Source organism: Hemitrygon akajei, chromosome 13, assembly GCF_048418815.1.
Source record: "Hemitrygon akajei chromosome 13, sHemAka1.3, whole genome shotgun sequence".
Lineage (NCBI taxonomy): Eukaryota > Metazoa > Chordata > Chondrichthyes > Myliobatiformes > Dasyatidae > Hemitrygon > Hemitrygon akajei.
This window is the reverse complement of record NC_133136.1, coordinates 103,900,214-103,920,529: the sequence shown is the minus strand read 5'-3', so window position 1 is coordinate 103,920,529 and position 20,316 is coordinate 103,900,214. Positions and strand designations below refer to the sequence as shown.

The window sequence follows — 20,316 nt, the reverse complement described above, 5'->3', positions numbered from 1 at the left end:
CCTTCTGGAAGTTTATTTAAACAATACAGATGGTCACCAGCATGCAACTGAATGCATTAAAAAAAATCAGTTTCATTAATGAGACATAACCTTTACTTAATTATTCCAGCCTAACTGTTATAACATAAGAAACAAATTGATAAATTACCCACTCAGCTCCACCATTCTTCAAGATCACACCTAATCCTGTACATCACAAGCACTATTGTGCTATCTCACCCATTTATCCTTTGATGCTTTCAAATGCAGAAATCTATTTCAATCTCCATTTTTTGAAAGAGCTCTAACAACTCAGCTTCACCACTCTTTGAATGAAACAACTCAGCGCTAAGCAGCCTGGTTCAGAGACTGTGACCTCGAGTTTTAGATACTCAGCTTGCAAATCATCTTTCCTACATCTTGTCTGTTGAGTTATGGAAGGATTTTCTAAGTTTCAGCAAAATTGCTTCTCTCCCCTCCCCCCTTATCACTGGAGGATATAGACCTGGATTCCTCAATTTCTCCTTAAATGCTAGCAGGCAGCAGGGTGAGAGTAGCAGATACCAACAGAATCAACAAACTCATTCGTAAGGCCAGCGTGATGTTGTGGGGGTGGAACTGGACTCTCTGACGGTGGTGTCTGAAAAGAGGATGCTGTCCAAGTTGCATGCCATCTTGGACAATGTCTCCCATCCACTCCATAATGTACTGGTTAGACACAGGAGTTCATTCAGCCAGAGACTCATTCCACCAAGATGCAACACTGAGTGTCATAGGAAGTCATTCCTGCCTGTGGCCATAAAACTTTACAACTCCTCCCTCGGAGTGTCAGACACCCTGAGCCAATAGGCTGGTCCTGGACTTATTTCCACTTGGCAAGATTTACTTATTATTATTTAATTATTTATGGTTTTATATTGCTATATTTCTACACTATTCTTGGTTGGTGCGACAGTAACGAAACCCAATTTCCCTCAGGATCAATAAAGTATGTCTGTCTGTAAGCACATCACTTCTGGAACCAGTCAAGTGAACCTTTTCTGTGTTTCCTCCTTTCAAAGGGAATGAGACCGAAAATATACACAATACTCCAGTGGCTGTCTCACCTATGCTCTATACAACTGTAGCAAAATGATGTCATACTTTCTCAATTTCTCCTTGAAGCCCGCCTACATCCTCCTTCCCACTCAAAATTCCATCTACTTGAGTACCACCTGCAAATTCAGAAATACGACATTTGATTCCTTTAGTTATTCATTGATTACTTTGTTCAAAACAAGGTAGCAATCAAGGAGATGCTTCATCGAGCACCTGCACTCCATCTGCTGAAAGCGTAACTTCCCAGCGGCCAAACGTTTTAAATCCAATTCCCATTCCTGTTTCGACGTGTCGGTTCATGGCTTCCTCTTGGGCCAAGATGAGGCCATCGTCAGGGTGGAAGAGCAACCCTTTATATTCAGTCCGGGTAGACTCCATCCTAATGGCATGAATATCAATGTCTCCTTCTGGTAAAAACTTTTCCACTCTTTTCGCCTCTTCTATTCCCCACGTTGGCTTTTTACCTCTTCTCACGTGCCTATCACTTCCCCCTGGGTCACCTCCTTCTTCCCTTTCTCCTACGGTCCACACTCACCTGCTAAAGATTTTTTCTTCTCCAGCCCTTTACCTTTCCTACCCACCTGCTTCACCTATCACCTTCTAGCTACCCTCCTTCCCCTCCCCCCACGTTTTTATTCTGGTGTCTTCCCTTTCCTTTAGTCCTGAAGGGTCACACACCAAAACATCAACTGTTTATTCATTTACATAAATACTGCCAGATCTGCTGAGTTCCTCCATCAGTTTCTGTGTTGCAATAAGCTGAACAATGCACTTTTTGTGGATCATCTGATTCATATTTCTTGCTAGCCTTTTTGAAATTAAGAATGTGTCTATTAATATGCAAGGCAGAATACTACAGCAAATTATACAAGGCACAGGTGGAAAGAGAAAGTGAAGTACTTGTACAATAGAATTGTAAAAGAAGTAGACGTACAATAACAGGCCTTGTCTTGACTATAAAATCCTTCTGGACATCTATGGAGACATCTGCTTTCATGTAGGACTCTCGGTGAAGAACAGGCTGTGCAGTTCTGAGGACTGCTCCCTGTGCAGCTTTTGCAAGTGGAATGACACTCTGTATGCAAGATAAGAAACCACACACACAAAACATCATTAATATTCAGTACTTCACAATCCACAAGTCTCTTGGCTACCCTTGAAGTGTTTTCTGAAATGTAACAACATTTAATTCTACTTTCTTCAGATGCTCTAAAAATGTTACCAACTGTTTTAACAAGAATTATCAATATTCCCTGTTCAGGGACTATATAGTTCTTCTTTAAACATACTTTTTGATCAGAAAGAATGTACAATTCCTAAGTGTTGTACTCAACTGTACTCAGTTTATTTAATTATCTATCTACTTATGCACATATCCCACATGAGTATGTAAAGCAACATCCTTCTGTATTTGCAAATGCCAAAATAAGAAGCTGTTCTAGTAGAGTGATTACAAAAACACTTAATTGTTCATTAGCAAGTAAGTCAGTGCCCAAAAAGTTTTAACAATGTGGATGGTAGTATCAGGTGCATGTCCCAGGGTCAGTTGTGAAATTAGAACTTCAAACAGTGGAATTCACTCTGCTATGATCAGGCACCAGCTACAGTGACAGATTGGGAATAATTTCACAGAACTGCATTGCCAGCATGGAGCTCAGCAATATGCATGCATGGCAATTCATCAAATTAACAGACAGGAAATAAAGAGGCACATATTCTCAGTGCTAGGGAGACTGTACACTGGGACAACATTGTCATAACTCTGTAAAGCAGAATAAAATAAAAATCTATTTTATTGGTGATAAAAACTAAGATCAACATTAGAAAATCACTCTGCCTCAGCATGAATGCAGTATATGCTTATGACTGCAAAGTACAATATTCACAGATAAATTAACTAACTTCCAGTCAATGTTTTCGCTTGTTCTGCTTAAGACTCCAAGTGCTGACTTATTGTTCAGTCTACTTATCAATGTCAGCTCAAGAGGGTATTGGAAGCATTTATGATTTTTCTCTACCTCAATGGAAGAACTCACAATGCTCAATGAAACAGAAGTTTAGGAAAGTAATTGGAGTACATAGAACTGTGTTTCAGCAACAACCAACATCTGCAGGAAAGGAATCTCAAGTAGGTTAATAAAAACAGAGAACTGAAGCTGAACCATTTAAGTCATGTCATGCTATTTATAAAGCATTGCCTAATGAAGCATAAAATTGGTGCAATAAAGAAAATGCAACAAATATACAAGTGGGTCAAACAGAAATATCATTATCACATTCAAAGTATTCCAACATAATAACATTTAACCAACATGCATCATGATCACTTCTTGCCACCTCAACTGGTATGATCCTCCTTCAGTCTTCTCGTAGATAACTATCTACTCCAGGAATATTAAAGAACACAGCGTGCTAGAATTATAAATGTGGCGAACAACAGCCTGAGGAACACTGTTTGGCTCTGGCTTCAGATGTGTTATAAATAATTAGATGGTTAAAATGAATGCATTAAACCACTCAACATTACACATGCACAAGAGGATACTTGTGGCTGGTAATTTGAGCTTGTGATAGGTATTTTAGCACATGAAATTCAATAGTAATGTGCTTGCATGATTACTGCACCTTGAAGGTGGAAACACTGATTGAAGAATTCTGCAGTTAAGCAAAGGAAATTGGGTCAGGATAAAGTGGGCAAATCCACAGGGTCAGATTAAGTGCAATACCAGACCTTATAGGAAGCCAGGAAAGAAATCACTGAAGTACTTGCTTCATTGTTAGCCAATGACAAAGTATCAGAAGATGGGTCTAATATTGTTCCAATGTTCAAAAAGGGTAGCAAGCACAGAACAGGGAACTACAGGTCGGTGAAGTGAACTTGACTTCAGATGTAGGCAAATAACTGGAGGAAATTCTGAGGGATAAGATCTCCCATCACTTGGATAGCCAAGGCCAATTCACAAATAGTCAGCATGATTTTGCGTGTGGCAGTGATGTCTGATGAATCTTTTGGAGCTTTTCAAAGAGATAACTAATGGGATGCTTTCTACATGGACTTTATTACGGCCTTTGACAATGCTCTGTATGGCAGACTGATCTGGAAGGTGAGGTCACATAGGATTCACGGAGAGTTTGGAGGCTGATTTAGAATTTGCTAGATGAGAGGAAGTAGAGGGAGATGGCTGAAGGTCAATTCTACAGCTGGAGGCCTGTGACTAGCAGGGTGCCACAGGGGTCCTTGTTACAACCTCCGTAATTCATTATATATGTAGATGATTTGAATATAAATGCAGACGGCAGGTTTAGGAAGTTTGCTGATTATACAAATTAGGTGTTTTGTTGTTAGCAAAACAGGCCACAATGAATTACAAAGAGAACTTGATCAAGTGGGGAGATGGGCTGAGGAATAGCAAATATATTTTTAGATTATGAGAACACTCAGTCCTCGTTTATTGTCATTTAGTAATGCATGCATTAAGAAATGATATAATGTTCCTCCAATATGATATCACAGAAACACAAGACAGACCAAGACTAACTGACAAAAACCACATAATTATAACATATAGTTCCAACAGTGCAAAGCAATACCGTAATCTGATAAAGAGCAGACCATGGCACGGTAAAAAAAAGTCTCAAAGTCCTCGACAGCCCATCATCTCACGTAGACGGTAGAAATAAGAAAAACTCTTCCTGCCATGAACCTCCAGCGCCGCAAAGCTTCCCGATGCAGCCTCTGGAAGCACCTGACCACAGCCAACTCTGAGTCCGTCCGAAAACTTTGAGCCTCCAACCAGCCCTCCGACACCGAGCACCATCTCTGCCGAGCGCTTCGACCCCGGTCCCAGCCGCCAAGCAACAGGCAAAGCCGAGGATTCGGGGCCTTCCTCTCCAGAGATTTTTCAATTGCACAGAAGCAGCGGCAGTGAAACAGGCACGTCAGAAGTTTCACCAGATGTTCCTCTGTGCTTCTCACGTCCATCTCCATCAAATCAGGATTGTACACGGCATCCTACTTAACAGATAACAGATATTCACCCTGAAGTGGCCGCTGCACGCTGCCGTCGCGCCGCCATCTTGTTCCTCTCAGATTTCAACTTAGTTAAGTGTGAGGTGATGGATTTTGATCAGACAGGCCAGGATAGGATTGATTACAGAGCATGGACGGGAGTTGTGGAACTGAGGGAGCCGGGAGTTCAAGGACACAGCTCACAAAAAGTGACCACACAAGTACTCAGGTGGTAAAGAAGGTATTTGTCATGCTGGCCTTCATTAGCCAGGACACTTGAGTTTAGGAGTTGGGACATTATGTTGCTGTTATACAAGTCATTGGTGAGGCCACACTTAGAGTATTGAAGAAAGTTTCAGACACCCTGTCATCTTTATGCTAAAGAAGATGCAGAATAAATTCACAAGGATGCTGGCTGGATTGTAGGGTGTGAGCAACACATACAACAGGCTGGAGGAACTCAGCAGGTCGGGCAGCATCCATGTTGCAGCAGCCTGTTGTACGTGTTGCTTTGACCCCAACATCTGCAGTGTACTTTGTGTTGTAGGGTGTGAGTTGTAGGGAGAAGCCGGTCACACTGAATCTTTATTCAGCGGAGCGTAACACGAGGGGTGACCTCATAATAGTTTAGAAAATCATGAGGGGTATGGATAAGATGGACAGTCATAGACTTTTCCCCAGAGCTGGGGAGTCTAAAACTAGAGGCAAATATACAAGAGAAGAAAGGAGAGACTTAAGAGAGACTCGAGTGCTGTTAGAGGAAGAGATCGAGGTGGGTACAATTACAACATTTAAGCAGCAGCTGGATGGGTGCATGGAAGGGAGATGTTTTGAAGGTTATGGACCGAATGCAGGCAACTGGGACCAGCATGGAGGATGCCGTGGTCAGCATAGACCTGTTGAGTGAAAGGGCCTATATCCATGCTGTATTCATGAAACTATCAGATCCCAAGCAGGGCCTCAACCCAAAACTTCACCCATTACTTTGCGACCTGACATGCTCCGTTCTTCCAGTAGTCTGTATATCCGCAGTCTCTTGCATCCCCAGAGATGCCAGCACAGTGTTCAAAACATGTCAACCAACTCTTTAAAACACTACATAGGCAATCACCATTTCCAGGCTTTTACACTGATGTGAGGTAACAGGTTAGGGATTTGTTTTCTCTCAAGCTTCAATCACACAGAATCAGAATCAGGTTTAATATCAACGACATACGTTGTGAAATTTGTTGTCTTTGTGGCAGCAGTACAATGCAATGCATAATAATAGGGAAAAAACTGTAAATTATAATTAGAGTGTACATATATATAAAATAGTTAAATTAAATAAGTAGTGCAAAAATAGCAATAAAAAAGTAAAGAGGTGGAGTTCATGAGTTCAATGCCCAATCAGAAATCAAATGCCAGAGGGGAAGAAGTTGTATCTGAATCACTGAGTATGTGCCTTCAGGCTCCTGTACATCTTCCTGACGGTAGCAATGAGAACAAGGCACGAACTGGCTGTTGCAGGTCATGAGTTGCTACTTCAGCTGCAGCCATATTGCAGCCTCCAGGACACAATGTCAAACTTAACAATTTCCAATCATTTTCTTTCTTTCTGCTGTAGGTTACTCATTTGCAAATCTAAATCAATTTTTCTCCCTCCACAGACACTGCCTGCTGCACTGGGTATGTTAAACATTCTTGTTCAGATTTCTGATTTCAGAACCTACCCTGAATTCAGTTCACAGTTTTTGGAATGTTATTTTGCTTATTTTCACTTTCTCATCCTGCCCTTGGAAATCTGTTAACCAGGTGATCCTGCAATTATTGGGAACACCTGGCCTTACCCATTAAGAGGCATTCTCTTTCTACCATCCATCCCTCTGCAACTGACCACTGGCTTGATTTTTTTCCCCAATTCATGAAGCTCCTGTATCTGAAATGTTACCTGTGTGTCTCTTTACATGGATACTTCCTGCCCTGCTGAATATTTCCTGTTTATATTTCAGATTGTGTCCATAGATGTTTAATTTTAAATCACTTTATGTTTTGTAACCAGAAAAGATTAAACTAATTTACATAAGTCAGGGAATGCAGGTCTAACTTAGAGGTTTAGTTTAAGCAAAGCATGCAAGTAGCTTGTGGTCATGTGATAATGTATGTAATTTACATACTTATCCATATAACCCATAAAGAAATATTTAATGAACAGGAAAGCTTAATCAGTCAATACATATACAGGATTACTCAAATATTATTGAAATATTAAATGCACAACACACTGCATCTGGCTTTGGGAACCAATCAACTACAGGAACATTTATGAAAATATGGTATTATAGTTAATCAACAGCATTTATTTCAGCGGTCACGGCACCATCATCGTCCTCCAGGCTGAGCTGAGCATTCTCTCAATAAACGTTCATGTACTATGTTCAGCTTTTTACAGAAAGGAGGTAAACTTCAGAGATAAACAAGTTACAACTTAAATCTAGGAAAGTATCTGAATGTTGAAGTTAGGAGTAGAAGGAACGTGTAGAATAAAATGAATAAAAAGGTAAAATGCTGATGGGTGTAAGGAACCTGTTAAGCTGAGGAAAGACAAAGCAAGATGAAAGGTCCAGGGAAACAATTCCAGAAGATGGGGGCATAGGTGGATGCATTCCCTAACACAGAGAGAAACAGTGTAATCAACGAGATATTGCAAGTACTTTTGTAGCCTTCAGATGTACTGTAGCTAAAGAAAAAGAAGTCTAAGATTTAAGTTGACATTAAATTTGGACCAGAATATTGAGTATGCATTATTAACAAATCACTATTTTGCTCACTTGCTTCTATCAACTGCATTTTTTAATCATTTCTGGTCCTAACTTTCTGTCAAAGCTAATTAAGAACATCATAGTGTATAACATAGAATTGTTTAGATTTTAATAAGATCCATTTTGACAGAGATAAAGCAATTATTACAGGTGCTTGCTGAAGAATCTCAGTGAGCAATTTCTATTGGCATTTACATGCTCATGAGAAGGCTTAAAAAAGTCATCTTTCAGCAGCTGTCATTTAGATTATTCCATCAATAATTAATAGTAACTGAGGTAAGAATAGTAACACATGATAAGAATGCATAATATTACATTAAAGTTAGGAATGTATGTGCACGACAACCTGCTTTTTATGATACCGAAAATTAATTTTCATTTTGAGGGTTTGATGTTTTGAAGTTTTTGAGGGGAAGACCTGAAGAAGATGGTGACAGCATACAAAGTGACCCAGAACGATGTCTAGCAGATGGCTCAAGAAACTACTTTTTTTACATCTTTTTATTTCAAATGTGGTTCTTCTACAGGTGAAGCATGTGATCTACATTTTGGTAGCATATCCTCAGGCCAATTGAGCAATCTGGTGCTTTGATGTTTCCGAGAAGGTTCCACGGGTTTCCGGTGATGTGTGCAGCCTGGAGGCCAAGAAGCCTAGAGACTCCATTTCTCACTAATCTCTCCGATTAAAGCACCAAGGAAGATTGAAATCATTGTAGAAGCTGAGGGGATGTTCAGCGCCGTCTACCTCCCTCTCGCCCACTGCTCCCGGAACAAGATCTCTGCTTTCGAATGACGTCTCTCTCCCCCCCATGCTACCGGAGTCCTGAGCCCTGGGTAAGGTTTAATCAGTGAGGTTTCTGGACTGGACACTGGAGTTCACATTATGATGTGCTTTTGGTTTCCAGTTGATCCCTTTTTTTTGTTGCTATTTGGGCAAATTTTGTATTGGGGCAGCCTGCAGATAATGAAAACTGAGCTGAAACTGAATACGCCTGGACCCTCTCAATTTTGTGTTTTATATTCTGTGGGTTTTTTTTGTTACTGCTTGTGTGATTTGTTTTTCTTTGCATGTGGGGGTGGGTTGTTTAATGTTATTTATTTATTGAGATACAGCGCAGAGTAGGCTCTTCCGGCCCTTTCTGAGGCTACACCTTTGGAATATGGGAGGAAACCAGAGCACCCGGAGAAAACACATGCAGTCACCGGGAGAACGTACAAGCTCCTTACAGGCAGTGGCAGGAATTGAATCCGGGCTGCCTGCACTGTAAAGCGTTGTGCTAACCTGTACGCTACCTTTTCTTTGAAGGGGTTCCAATGTCTTCTTTTTTTTGTGGCTGTCTGTCGGGAAGATGAATCTCATGGTTGTATATTGAATAAATATTTTGATGCTATATGTTCTTGAATGGTTATTTAAGAGAAGAACCCAGTTTTTGAAATTGTCATTCATTTCTGTTGATAAATATGGAACCTCCAACATCAAGTTCACAAATACTGATGGCTATATACTCTATAATTATGGAGTTACAAAACATCAATAACTTTTATAGTTTCAAAAAAAACTTCCACAGACAGTATTCCTATTTTTATATAGTGTAAACAAGTATACAAACTTTAAACAAGAGAAAATCTGTAGATGCTGAAAATCCAAGCAACACACACAAAATGCTGGAGGAACTCAGCAGGCCAGGCGACTCTGCTTCTATCCACAGATGCTGCCAGGCCTGCTGAAGTTCCTCCAGCATTTTCTGTGTGATACACATTTTAAACCTGGATATGCTAGATTTTAAACCTGGATAACCTAATTGAGGAGCAATTGAAATCACATTGTGTCACAAAGCACTTACCGATGCACACTTTAGTGGCACTCAGGAAGAAATGCGGCTTGCAGTTAGCCACGCACACTCCATGTGGCACTCCATCAGTCTCCTGATAAATCTGAATGGACTCTTCAGCTTTGAGACAACTGACACATTGTGAATGCTTGGGTCCAACGCACACTCGGCAAGGGGGGCTGCAGGCTTTTGAGAAAATAAAATAACAATGAGGATCTCATGTTTTAAGATGGAATTGTGCTCTTTTGGAAAAGAAACATAATCCAGCATTAATCAAATTCTTCCACTGGTTATGACTATTGAACATCTAAGCTGTAATCCTTGAGCAGTGCATATGCTACTGCATTACTGAGGAAGGAAGGCTGAGTACAGAAGGCAGCTGATTTTTTCTGGAGATAGGCCACTCACACGGACCACACTTCAGCATCCAAGACCATCGTAATGCAGCCAGAATTCTGGTGGATCAGTGACGTCAAGACATCCTGCCAAGAGTGGTGATAGAGGCAAATGCATTAGCAGCATTTAAGAAGCTCTTGGTTACGCACATAGATGATAGAAAAATTGAAGGCTATGTAGGAGGGAAGGGTTAGATTGATCTTAGAGTAGGTTAAAAGGTTGGCAAAACATTGGGGGTGTCAAAGGGTCTAAACTGTGCTGTAATGTTCTCTGTTGCATGTCTAGTCTCTCATAATTCTGAACCATAAGTAGAGGGAACCTGGAGTTCAAGTTTCACCATGTCAACTGCAACTTTAAAAAAAACTTGTATCTGTTTACATGTGTAAAATTATAAAAATTCAAACACTTTGCCAATGATCTTTGGGAAGGAAACCTCTCATCCATATTTGGTCTGGCCTAAATGCTACCCCAGCACTACACTACTACAGCTACTCTGAAATGATTGGGAGTTTCTCTCAATTGACTCACACTAACGTCAGCATCTTGGGCAACTAGTGATGGACAATAAATTCTGGTTTTGCCAGTAAGTAAGTACTTCGATCTAGTTTCTTGAATAGTGACTGAACATATGGGAGGAAGCAACATCAAATTTTAAATTGAAACAGAATAAGACAACTAGCCAAGAAATGATCATCAGGACTAATTGGCCACAGAATTATACAATTACTACTGGACAGAAGGAGAATATTTGTAAGGTATTTACCATTATTCAACCATATTCCTTCATGATATAACTAAACTAATTCACATCATCAGTACATTTGTTCAGATCTTAATTCAACAGCAAATAAGATTAACAGAGGTCAATGCAGGAATAAATCAGGTAACACTATCTCTCAGGCTTTTTCCCGTCATTCTTGGCAGGCACTGCTGGTCCCAGGCATCAAACAGTCAATACACCACAAGGAATTTCCATTGAAATAAGTTTCAAAATCATTTTCCTAAGAGCTGTGTCAAAGCTGATTCCAGATTCAATGGCAGAAGTAAGTCATCATGCTCTGAGTAAGCTTAGAAGCAAAATAGTCTGTGGGGAAGAAAAGAGCATTCTCTACTGAACATGATGCAAAACAATCCTGACAACAAAAAGGAAATTGAGAGTTTTATACACAAAGTGCTGGCAGCATCTATGGCAATGAATAGATAGTTGATGTTTCAGACCAAGACCCTTCATCACGATTGGAAAAAAAAGGAAGGAAGGTGTCAAAATAAAATAATGGGGGGATTGAAAGGAGGACAAGCCAGAAGGTGATAGGTGAAGCCAAGTGGATGGTGGAGGGGGTTGAAGTAAGAAGCTGGGAGGTGATAGGTGGAAATGGGAAAGGGCTGGAGAAGAAGGAATCTGATGGGAGAGGAGAGTGGACAATGGGAGAAAGAAAAAGAGGAGCAGCACCAGGGGAGATGATAGGCAGGTGAGAAGTCGTAAGATGGGAGCCAGAGTGGGGAATGAAGAACAGGGTAGCAGGGATAAAAATTAACAGAAAGAGAAATCAATACTCATGCCATCATATTGGAGGCTATCTAGATGGAATATGAGGTGTTGCTCCTCCAACATGAAATGGCCTCATCAAGGCAGAAGAGGAGGCCACGGGATGACATGCCCGAAAAGGAATAGGGATAGGAAACAAAATGTAGCCAGGTCTGACCTCTTTGGAACTGATGGCAATATTATACTTAATTCCCAAATTAACAAGTTGTAGAAGGTCTGGTGCCACACATTTTAATTAATTCTACATGTCAGAAATATACAATTAATTCCCAGAAACTGAGGACCGAACTTCATATTTGCCAGAGCATTTGACTATAATTTTTCAAAGATTTGTCAAGAATATTTTGTTTCTAATTTTACCTCATGCCAATTCTGCTCATAGATTTCTACCTTTGAGTAACTATACAACACTGTCTCTTAGATGGTTAATAAATGGTCGCCTTTGACTGCATTGACCTTGAAAAATTTCAGTTATTCAGCAAGTGTTTGTACAGCAACACTGTTTTACAGCATACAGATAATTAAAGTTGGGATGTTTAGAAACACGGTGAATACATTTCTGAAACATTTCAGTGAAGGGTTAGAAGAATATTAATGGGAGATGAGTCATCGATTATCCTTCCCAGCTGTTTACATTTTATTTTACCAAGCACATCTTTCCGAATGATGCTCTGGTTTTGGGGTGAGCAGCTGCAGCACTTCAACTCTCTGATGGCGCTCCTGATATTTTTTTAGACTTTAGAGCACAGAAACTCTGTGACCTAGCCTTTTCCAACCCAGTGTTCCCTACTGGGATTTTGTAGGCAAGCAGTCTGAATCAAAAAGTATATAGAAAGAAATATAATTTAAGATTTAAATTGCACATAGAAATTGCAGCAACGAGTGATTAAGAATGAAAGAAAAGGTGGGATAACAGTAAGACATGAAAGCTACACGAAGAGTACAGCACCGGACAGTCCCCAGGGCCTTGATGCCTGTGCCAACCATGATTCCACATTAAAGTAGTCCCATCTACCTGCACAGGGTCTATATTGCTCTACTCCCCATCTGTTCATGCACTTATCAAAATCATATTTGTTTCTGCCATCTTCTGTTGCACCTCTGACTGCATGTTCAGGTACCTACCACTCTCCGTGTAATAAACTTGCCTCACAAATCTCCTCTAAATCTCCCTCCTAAATGGCCCTCTCAGCTTAAAGCTATGCCCCACGGTATTTAACATTATTAGAAGTGTTTGTGACCATTTTACCCTATTTATGCCTCTCACAATTTCATATACTCTGTCAGGTCAACCTCTCAGCTTTAGCACTCCAGCAGAATAGTCCAAGTTAGCCCAGCCTCTTCTTATAGCTAACATTTTCTAATTCAAGCAACATCCTAGTGAACCACTTCTGCACACTCTTCAAAGCCTCTACTTGCTCTCTGAAATGCAAAGACCAGAACTGCACTCAACATTCCAAATGAGGCTTAACCAAACGTTTGATATCGCTGTAACATGATTTCCAAACTTTATACGCAACACCCTGCCCAATAAATGTAATAATGCTATACACCTTCTTAACAACTAATCTACCAAAGTTGCTCTTTCTAGGAGGTATAGACTTGAACCCCAAGATCCCTCTGTGATCTTAATATCAATGCTCTGAATGGTCTTGAAATTTACTGTCTACTTTTCTCCATATGACTGCGTAACTCCTCACACTTGTACGGATTAAAGTCTATCTGCTCTTTGTCTGTTTATATTTCCACATGATCACTGTCCTGCAGTATCCTTTGACAACTTTCCTCACTGTGTACATTTCTGCCAATGTTTGTGTCATCTGCAAGTTGACAAATCAGCCTACCTATATTTTCAATCCAAATCATTTATTGATACATATCTCAGAAGCAGAGGTCACCGTACTGATTCCTGAAGAACCACACTGTTCACAGACTCTAATCAGCATAACCTCCCTCCCTTTGTCTTCCATAATACTGAAACCAGTCTAACACATCACTGTGGATTCTATGTGCCTTTATCTTCTAGATCAGCCTACCATGTTGAGTGCCTTACTGAAATCTACGTAGACGATATCCACGGCCCAACCCTCATTATTCATCTTTGTTATTTCCTCAAGGAATTCAGACCAAGTTCACAAGACACTACCCACATCCACACAAAACCCTGCTGACTAATATGTGTATGTTGCTTAGATTTCCAGTGATGCTGCCTGGCCGGCTGAGTTCCTCCAGCATTTTGTGTGTGTTGCTTGGATTTCCAGCATCTGCAGATTTTTTTCTCTTGTTTCTGACTAATATGTCCAAGTTTTTTCCAAATATTAATAAACCCTATCCCTAAGAATCTTCTCCAATAATTTCCCTACCACTGATGTAAGTGCATGATTATCCCTAGTACCTTCTTAAACAGAGCCACAACAATTCTCCAGTCCTTTGGGACCTTGACTGTGGCTAGAAAGGATATAAAGGTCTCTGATAGGCCTCAGCAACCTCCTTAGTAATCCGAGATAGACTCCATCAAATTCATGAGCCTTGCCATCTTTATCTTTCTTCCTCACAGGAACATTCAGTCCCTAATTCTGATCAGAGTCTTTAAACAACCATATCAGATGTGGACTAACCCACAGCCGCTCCAAATCTACTCTCCCCAGTTCCTACCCAATACTGGTGTAATAAGACTTCCTGTAATTTAGCACTCGCATCTGTTCCACCACCTTATCCACCAGCTAGAGAAATGAGCAGAACAGTGAAAGATGGAATTTAATGCAGACAAGTGTGAGGTGTTGTGCCTTGAAATGGACAAACCAGAGTAGGAGTTACACGGTCCATGGTCAGGCACTGAGGAGTGAGGTACAGCAGAGCAATCTAGGTGTAAAGATCCTTAATTCCTTGAAAATAGCACCACAGTTAGATAGGGACATAAAGACACCTTTGGCACATTGGTTTTCAGAAATCAAAGTATCGATCGATACAGGAGTTGGGATGTTATATTGAAATTGTACAAGAAGTTGGTGCAACCACACTTGGAGTATTGTGTATAGTTCTGGTCACCTACATACACAATAGATATCAATGTTTTAAAGAATATAGAGAAAATTTATAAGGATGCTGCTGGAACTTGAGAACCAGAGGTTGAATAGGTTAGGACTTTATCCCCTGGTTGGGCTATCTATAATGCATTTCAAGAAACTCTCCTAGAGTCACCTAACAAATTCTGCTGCATCTAAGCCTCTGGTGTGAAGGACATCCCAGTCCACTTTAGGAAAACGTAAGTCACCAACGGCAGCAATCCTGTTGTTTACACACCTTTCTCTGGTCTGCTTACATACCCGTTCCTCTAGCTCCTGCTGGCTTTTGGGAGACCTATATTGTAGCCCCATCACACTGACTACGCTTACCTTATTTCTGAACTGTAATTGTAGTGCTTCACTGGATCCCAGATATTCTCAGTCTGGCTTTCTCCCATACAGGTAGTGCGACTCATCCACCTCTTTGGTCTTGTAGTTAGTGAGCGGAGTTACACATTGTGGAGAAGTGAGCTAACTCTGCCAGCAGCATCCATAACTCCAGTTGTAAGTGTGCAAGCATTCAAGATTTAACCGTCTGAAGACTGATTGGTCAGCCACCTTAACCACAACCGGGTGCTCATGGTTTGATTCGCAATTTTGGAAATCATTACTACTATTGGGTCAAAATTAGTCTCATTGAGTCAATAATGAAAGGTTTATGGAATCTACTGCAAACTTTAACATGTATTTAAAGCAAATAAAACCAATATGAAATAGCTGGAAGATAAACGAATTTGTGATCCAGCAAAGGCTTTGTAATGAGGACTGCTTCAGCTGCAACCAAAAAACAACAGTGTAGCATACTTCCACAACCATACTGCATACCTTGGCATGTTCCATGTGCAGAGTAAAATCCCTCAGGACAGGCTGAGAGACACTGGCCTTTGTGTAGGACATGCTGCTTGGCACAGGAGGTGCAAAGCACAGGGGAAGAGCCAGCGCAGGTTGCACAGGATACGTGGCAAGCTGAAACAAGAGAACGACACAGCTGTAAACACATAAATCAGAGGAGCTGAATGAGGAAGCAACTGGTTAAGTAGAAAACCCATGAACAGAAATGAATGTACTGAGATCGTGTTACACAACCAAACGTTCATACCACACAGGAGCATATGCAGCCCATTATTTCTGTACTACTGCTGTTACAAATTTGCTAATGACTCTCACTTATCTGCCCTTCTCCCATAGCTTTGAAAGCTTTTCCTTTCCACACAGACTTTACAACATGGCACCATTCCAAAAGGTGTAATGAAAGAGAAGGAATAGTACAAGCCTACCCACACAACAGCGGAGAGTGCAGGGTGCCTCACAATTTACTTAGAGTGCCCCATCCTTTACTGATCACATTTAAAACATGCCAAAAAAAACACAGCTGTTTGAACACTAGTGACATAAAGTACAATAAATAACATTTCAGAAAAGGCTCCAAATGAAGGTACAGCAAGGTAGAAATGGAAATGATAAATGGTAAAGTTAGTTTATTATTGGTACATGTGCAGTGTTGTGGCTACTCGAACAACGCACAGTGCTAAGAGACGAGGTATGGAGGGGCGGTTAATCCTTGTTGACACGTCTTCCATAGAATCCAATAATAATAATGTTCAAAATCAAAAAAATGTATTTGATCCTTCATTAGTAGCTAGCTAAACAATCTTGAAACGATAAAACAAATGAAACTAAAAGAGTGATATTAAACGTACTTAAGTGGAATTAAGCAAAGTTAAGTGGTCGACAAAAGGATATCACACCCAGCATTCTCAAGCTCTAACTGACTACATGGTGGTCGTACTGTAGCGATGTGCTACACACAGTGCTGAAATAACGACACGCAGTCGGTAAGTCGTTTGGAGACGAGTTTATTCAAACTTCATGGTGCTGGTATTTAAATCCCTAGCGCCCACCCTCTCCGGGCGGAAATGACATCAAAGGTGCATTAACAAAGTCTCACCCCGCACGCTAGCTATTTGTGAGCCAGTTCGCCTGCACAGAAAGTGGGTCGCCACATAACGCCCCTCCCCCCCCCCCCGCAGAACCGTCGATATACCCCCCAATGTCCACAGTCTGGGTCAGACTCTGTTTGGGAGGTCTGCCTCTGCGCCGCGGTCCCTGAACCTCGACCAGCTGCGCCAAGTCCACATGGGCTGGTTTGAGTCGGTCCACCATGAAAACCTCCTCTCTCCCCTCAATGTCCAGAACGTATGTGGACCCGTTGTTGTTGATCACCTTGAATGGCCCCTCGTACGGCCGCTGTAACGGTGCCCGGTGTCCGCCCCTTCGTACAAACACAAACTTACAGTTCTGCAGGTCTTAGGGTACATGGGTCGGGGTCCATCCGTGCTGTGAAGTTGGTACGGGGACCAGGCTGCCGAGACTTTCACGGTGCCTGTCCAGGACTGCTGCGGGTTCTTCCTCTTGCCCCCTTGGGGCTGGAATGAACTCTCCTGGGACGGCCAACTCGGCCGACGAGGTGTGCAGATCCTCTTTGGGCGCTGTACGAATTCCAAGCAGGACCCAGGGAAGCTCGTCCACCCAGTTAGGTCCTCTCAGGCGGGCCATGAGAGCCGACTTCAAGTGATGGTGGAAGTGTTCCACCAGTCAGTTCGACTGTGGGTGGTAGGCAGTAGTGTGGTGTAGCTGCGTTCTCAACAGGCTGGCCACAGCCGACCACAGGCTGGAGGTGAACTGGGCACCTCTGTCGGAGGTAATGTGGGCCAGTACCCCGAAGCGTGCTACCCAGGTTGCAATCAGTGCTCGGGGGAAGGAATCGGCAGATGAGGCAGGTGAGCGCCTCTGGCCACCTCGTGAATCGGTCTACCACCGTTAGGAGGTACCGCGCTCCTCGGGACACTGGTAGGGGGCCCACGATATCCACATGAATGTGGTCGAACCTCCGGTGGGTGGGTTCGAACTGCTGCAGCGGGGCTTTAGTGTGCTGCTGCACCTTGGCTGTTTCACACTGCGCGCACGTTCTGGCCCATTCACTGACCTGCTTGCGAAGTCCGTGCCACGCGAACTTACAGGAGACCAGCCGGACGGTTGTCCTGATAGATGGGTGCGCCAAACCGTGTATGGAGTCGAAAACCCGCCGCCTCCAGGCTGCCGGGACGATGGGGCGAGGTTGGCCGGTAGACACGTCGCACAGGAGGGTCTTCTCACCTGGGCCTACAAGAAAGTCCTGCAGCTGCAAACCCGAGACTGCGGTCCTGTAGCTGGGCATCTCGTCGTCTACCTGCTGCGCCTCCGCCAGTGCTGCATAGTCCACCCCCAGGGACAGGGCCTGGACAGCTGGGCTGGAGAGTGCGTCCGCCACGACGTTGTCCTTTCCCGAGACATGCTGGATGTCCGTCGTGTACTCGGAGATGTAGGACAGATATTTCTGCTGGCGAGCCGACCAGGGATCGGACACCTTCGTGAACGCGAAGGTCAATAGTTTGTGGTCCGTGAACGCGGTGAAAGGGCTGCCTTCTAAGAAGTACCTGAAATGCCGGATTGCCAGATACGGTGCCAACAGACCCCGGTCGAAAGCACTGTACTTGAATTCGGGTGGTCATAGGTGCTTGCTGAAGAACGCCAGGGGTTGCCAGCGCCCCTCGATGAGCTGCTCCAGCACCCCGCCGACTGCTGTGTCGGATGCATCCACCGTGAGGGTGGTCGGAACGTCCGTTCTGGGGTGCACCAGCATCACGGCATCTGCCAAGGCTTCCTTGGCTTTAACGAAAGCAGCCCCGGCCTCCTCGTCCCAAGTAATGTCCTTGCCTTTACCCGACATCAGGGTGTACAAAGGGCGCATGATACAGGCTGCTGAGGGGAGGAAACGGTGGTAGAAGTTCACCATACCAACAAACTCCTGCAGGCCTTTGACTGTGTTGGACCAGGCAAAGTGGCGGATCGCGTCTACCTTGGCGGGCAGAGGTGTTGCCCCGTCTTTGGTAATCCTGTGGCCCAGGAAGTCAATGGCATCGAGACCGAACTGGCACTTGGCCGGGTTGATCGTGAGGCCGAAGTCACTCAGGTGGGAGTCGAGCTGGCGAAGGTGGGACAGATGCTCCTGACGACAACTGCTGGCTATAAGGATGTCGTCCAAATAGATGAAGGCAAAGTCCAGGTCGCGTCCCACCGCATCCATTAGGAGGGGTGGTCCCTGGGTCAGAATGTGGTGCTGTACCCCATGTCTGGGCATGGCTGCCGTGAACTGCGGTGCTAGAATTGATGGAAAGTCCACCAGGATTCTGGTGAATTCATTGTCCGACAGCGTGATGGAGTCCAGGTGTGGGGCCGGCAACTTGACTTCACCCAGGGAGAACATCTGGAAAGTCTCGGCATGTACCAATCTTCTCCCTTGCAAGTCGACCAGCAGGCTGTGAGCTCGCAAGAAGTCCACCCCCAGGAGTGGTTGGGCCACCGCGGCCAGTGTGAAGTCCCACGTGAACCGGCTGGCGCCGAACTGCAGCTGCACTGTGCCGGTGCCGTAGGTCCATATCGTGCTGCCATTTGCGGCCCTCAGGGTGGGTCCTGGCTTCCTGTTGCGGGTGTCGTACCCTGTCGGGGGCAAGACGCTGATCTTTGCTCTGGTTTCGACCAAGAAGCGGCGTCCCGACTGTTTGACCCTGACGTACAAGAGGCTGTCCTGGTGGCCAGCTGCCATAGTCATTAGCGGCAGCTGGCCCTGGCCCTTACAGGGCGGGCGACAACGGCGGGCTTTTGTGCCCCATCGCTGGTGGTAGAAACACCACTGTTCACTGGCCTCCTCACTCCTGCCTCTGTGTTGTGTGTGACCCCCTGCCAGGCCTGGTCTGGTCCGCTGTTGGGCGTGTGGCCTGGTAATCTGACCGATGGGCGCCACGCTCTCCCTCTTGGCTTTCCACAGCACGTCTGCCCGGGCCGCCACCTTCCGGGGATCACTGAAATCTGCGTCGGCCAGCAGCAGATGTACGTCCTCGGGCAGTCGCTCTAGGAACGCTTGCTCGAACATGAGGCAGGGCTTGTGTCCGTCAGCCAGGGACAGCATCTCGTTCATCAATGCTGATGGCAGTCTGTCTCCCAAACCGTCCAGGTGAAGCAGGCGGGCACCCCGCTCACGCCGTGAAAGGCCAAAGGTCCCAATGAGCAGCGCTTTGAATGCTTCATATTTGCCTTCTTCCGGGGGGACTGTATGAAATCCGCAACCTGGATGGCCGTCTCCTGATCAAGGGCGCTCACCACGTGATAGTAACGTGTGGAATCAGAGGATATCTGCCGAATCTGGAACTGGGCTTCTGCTTGGCTAAACCACACGCGTGGTCGCAGCATCCAGAAAGTCGGCAGTTTTAGCGAAACTGTGTGAACAGATGAAGAGTCGGTCATCTTTGGTCCAAATCCCGTTTGGACCGTCGGGGTCATCAATGTAGCGATGTGCTACACACAGCGCTGAAATAATGACACGCAGTCGGTAAGTCGTTTGGAGACTAGTTTATTCAAACTTCGCGGCGCTGGCATTTAAATCCCTAGCGCCCGCCCTCTCCGGGCGGAAATGACGTCAGAGGTGCATTACCAAAGTCTCCCCCCGTGCGCTGGCTATTTGTGAGCCAGTTCGCCTGCGCAGAAAGTGGGT

At 43.9% G+C, this 20,316-nt stretch overlaps 1 protein-coding gene across 3 annotated transcripts in view; it reads right to left on the bottom strand.

Moving 5' to 3' along the window:
• fras1 (Fraser extracellular matrix complex subunit 1) overlaps positions 1 to 20,316 on the bottom strand; it is a 518,421-nt gene that overhangs the window by 238,856 nt on the left and 259,249 nt on the right. For all 3 annotated transcript variants that reach the window (XM_073065197.1, XM_073065198.1, XM_073065199.1), the window contains exons 17-19: positions 15,552 to 15,692; positions 9,732 to 9,905; positions 2,012 to 2,152 (exon numbers count right to left, since the gene is read on the bottom strand). In XM_073065197.1, coding sequence (XP_072921298.1) covers positions 2,012 to 2,152; positions 9,732 to 9,905; positions 15,552 to 15,692 — 456 coding nt within the window. The remainder of the gene's footprint in view (positions 1 to 2,011; positions 2,153 to 9,731; positions 9,906 to 15,551; positions 15,693 to 20,316) is intronic.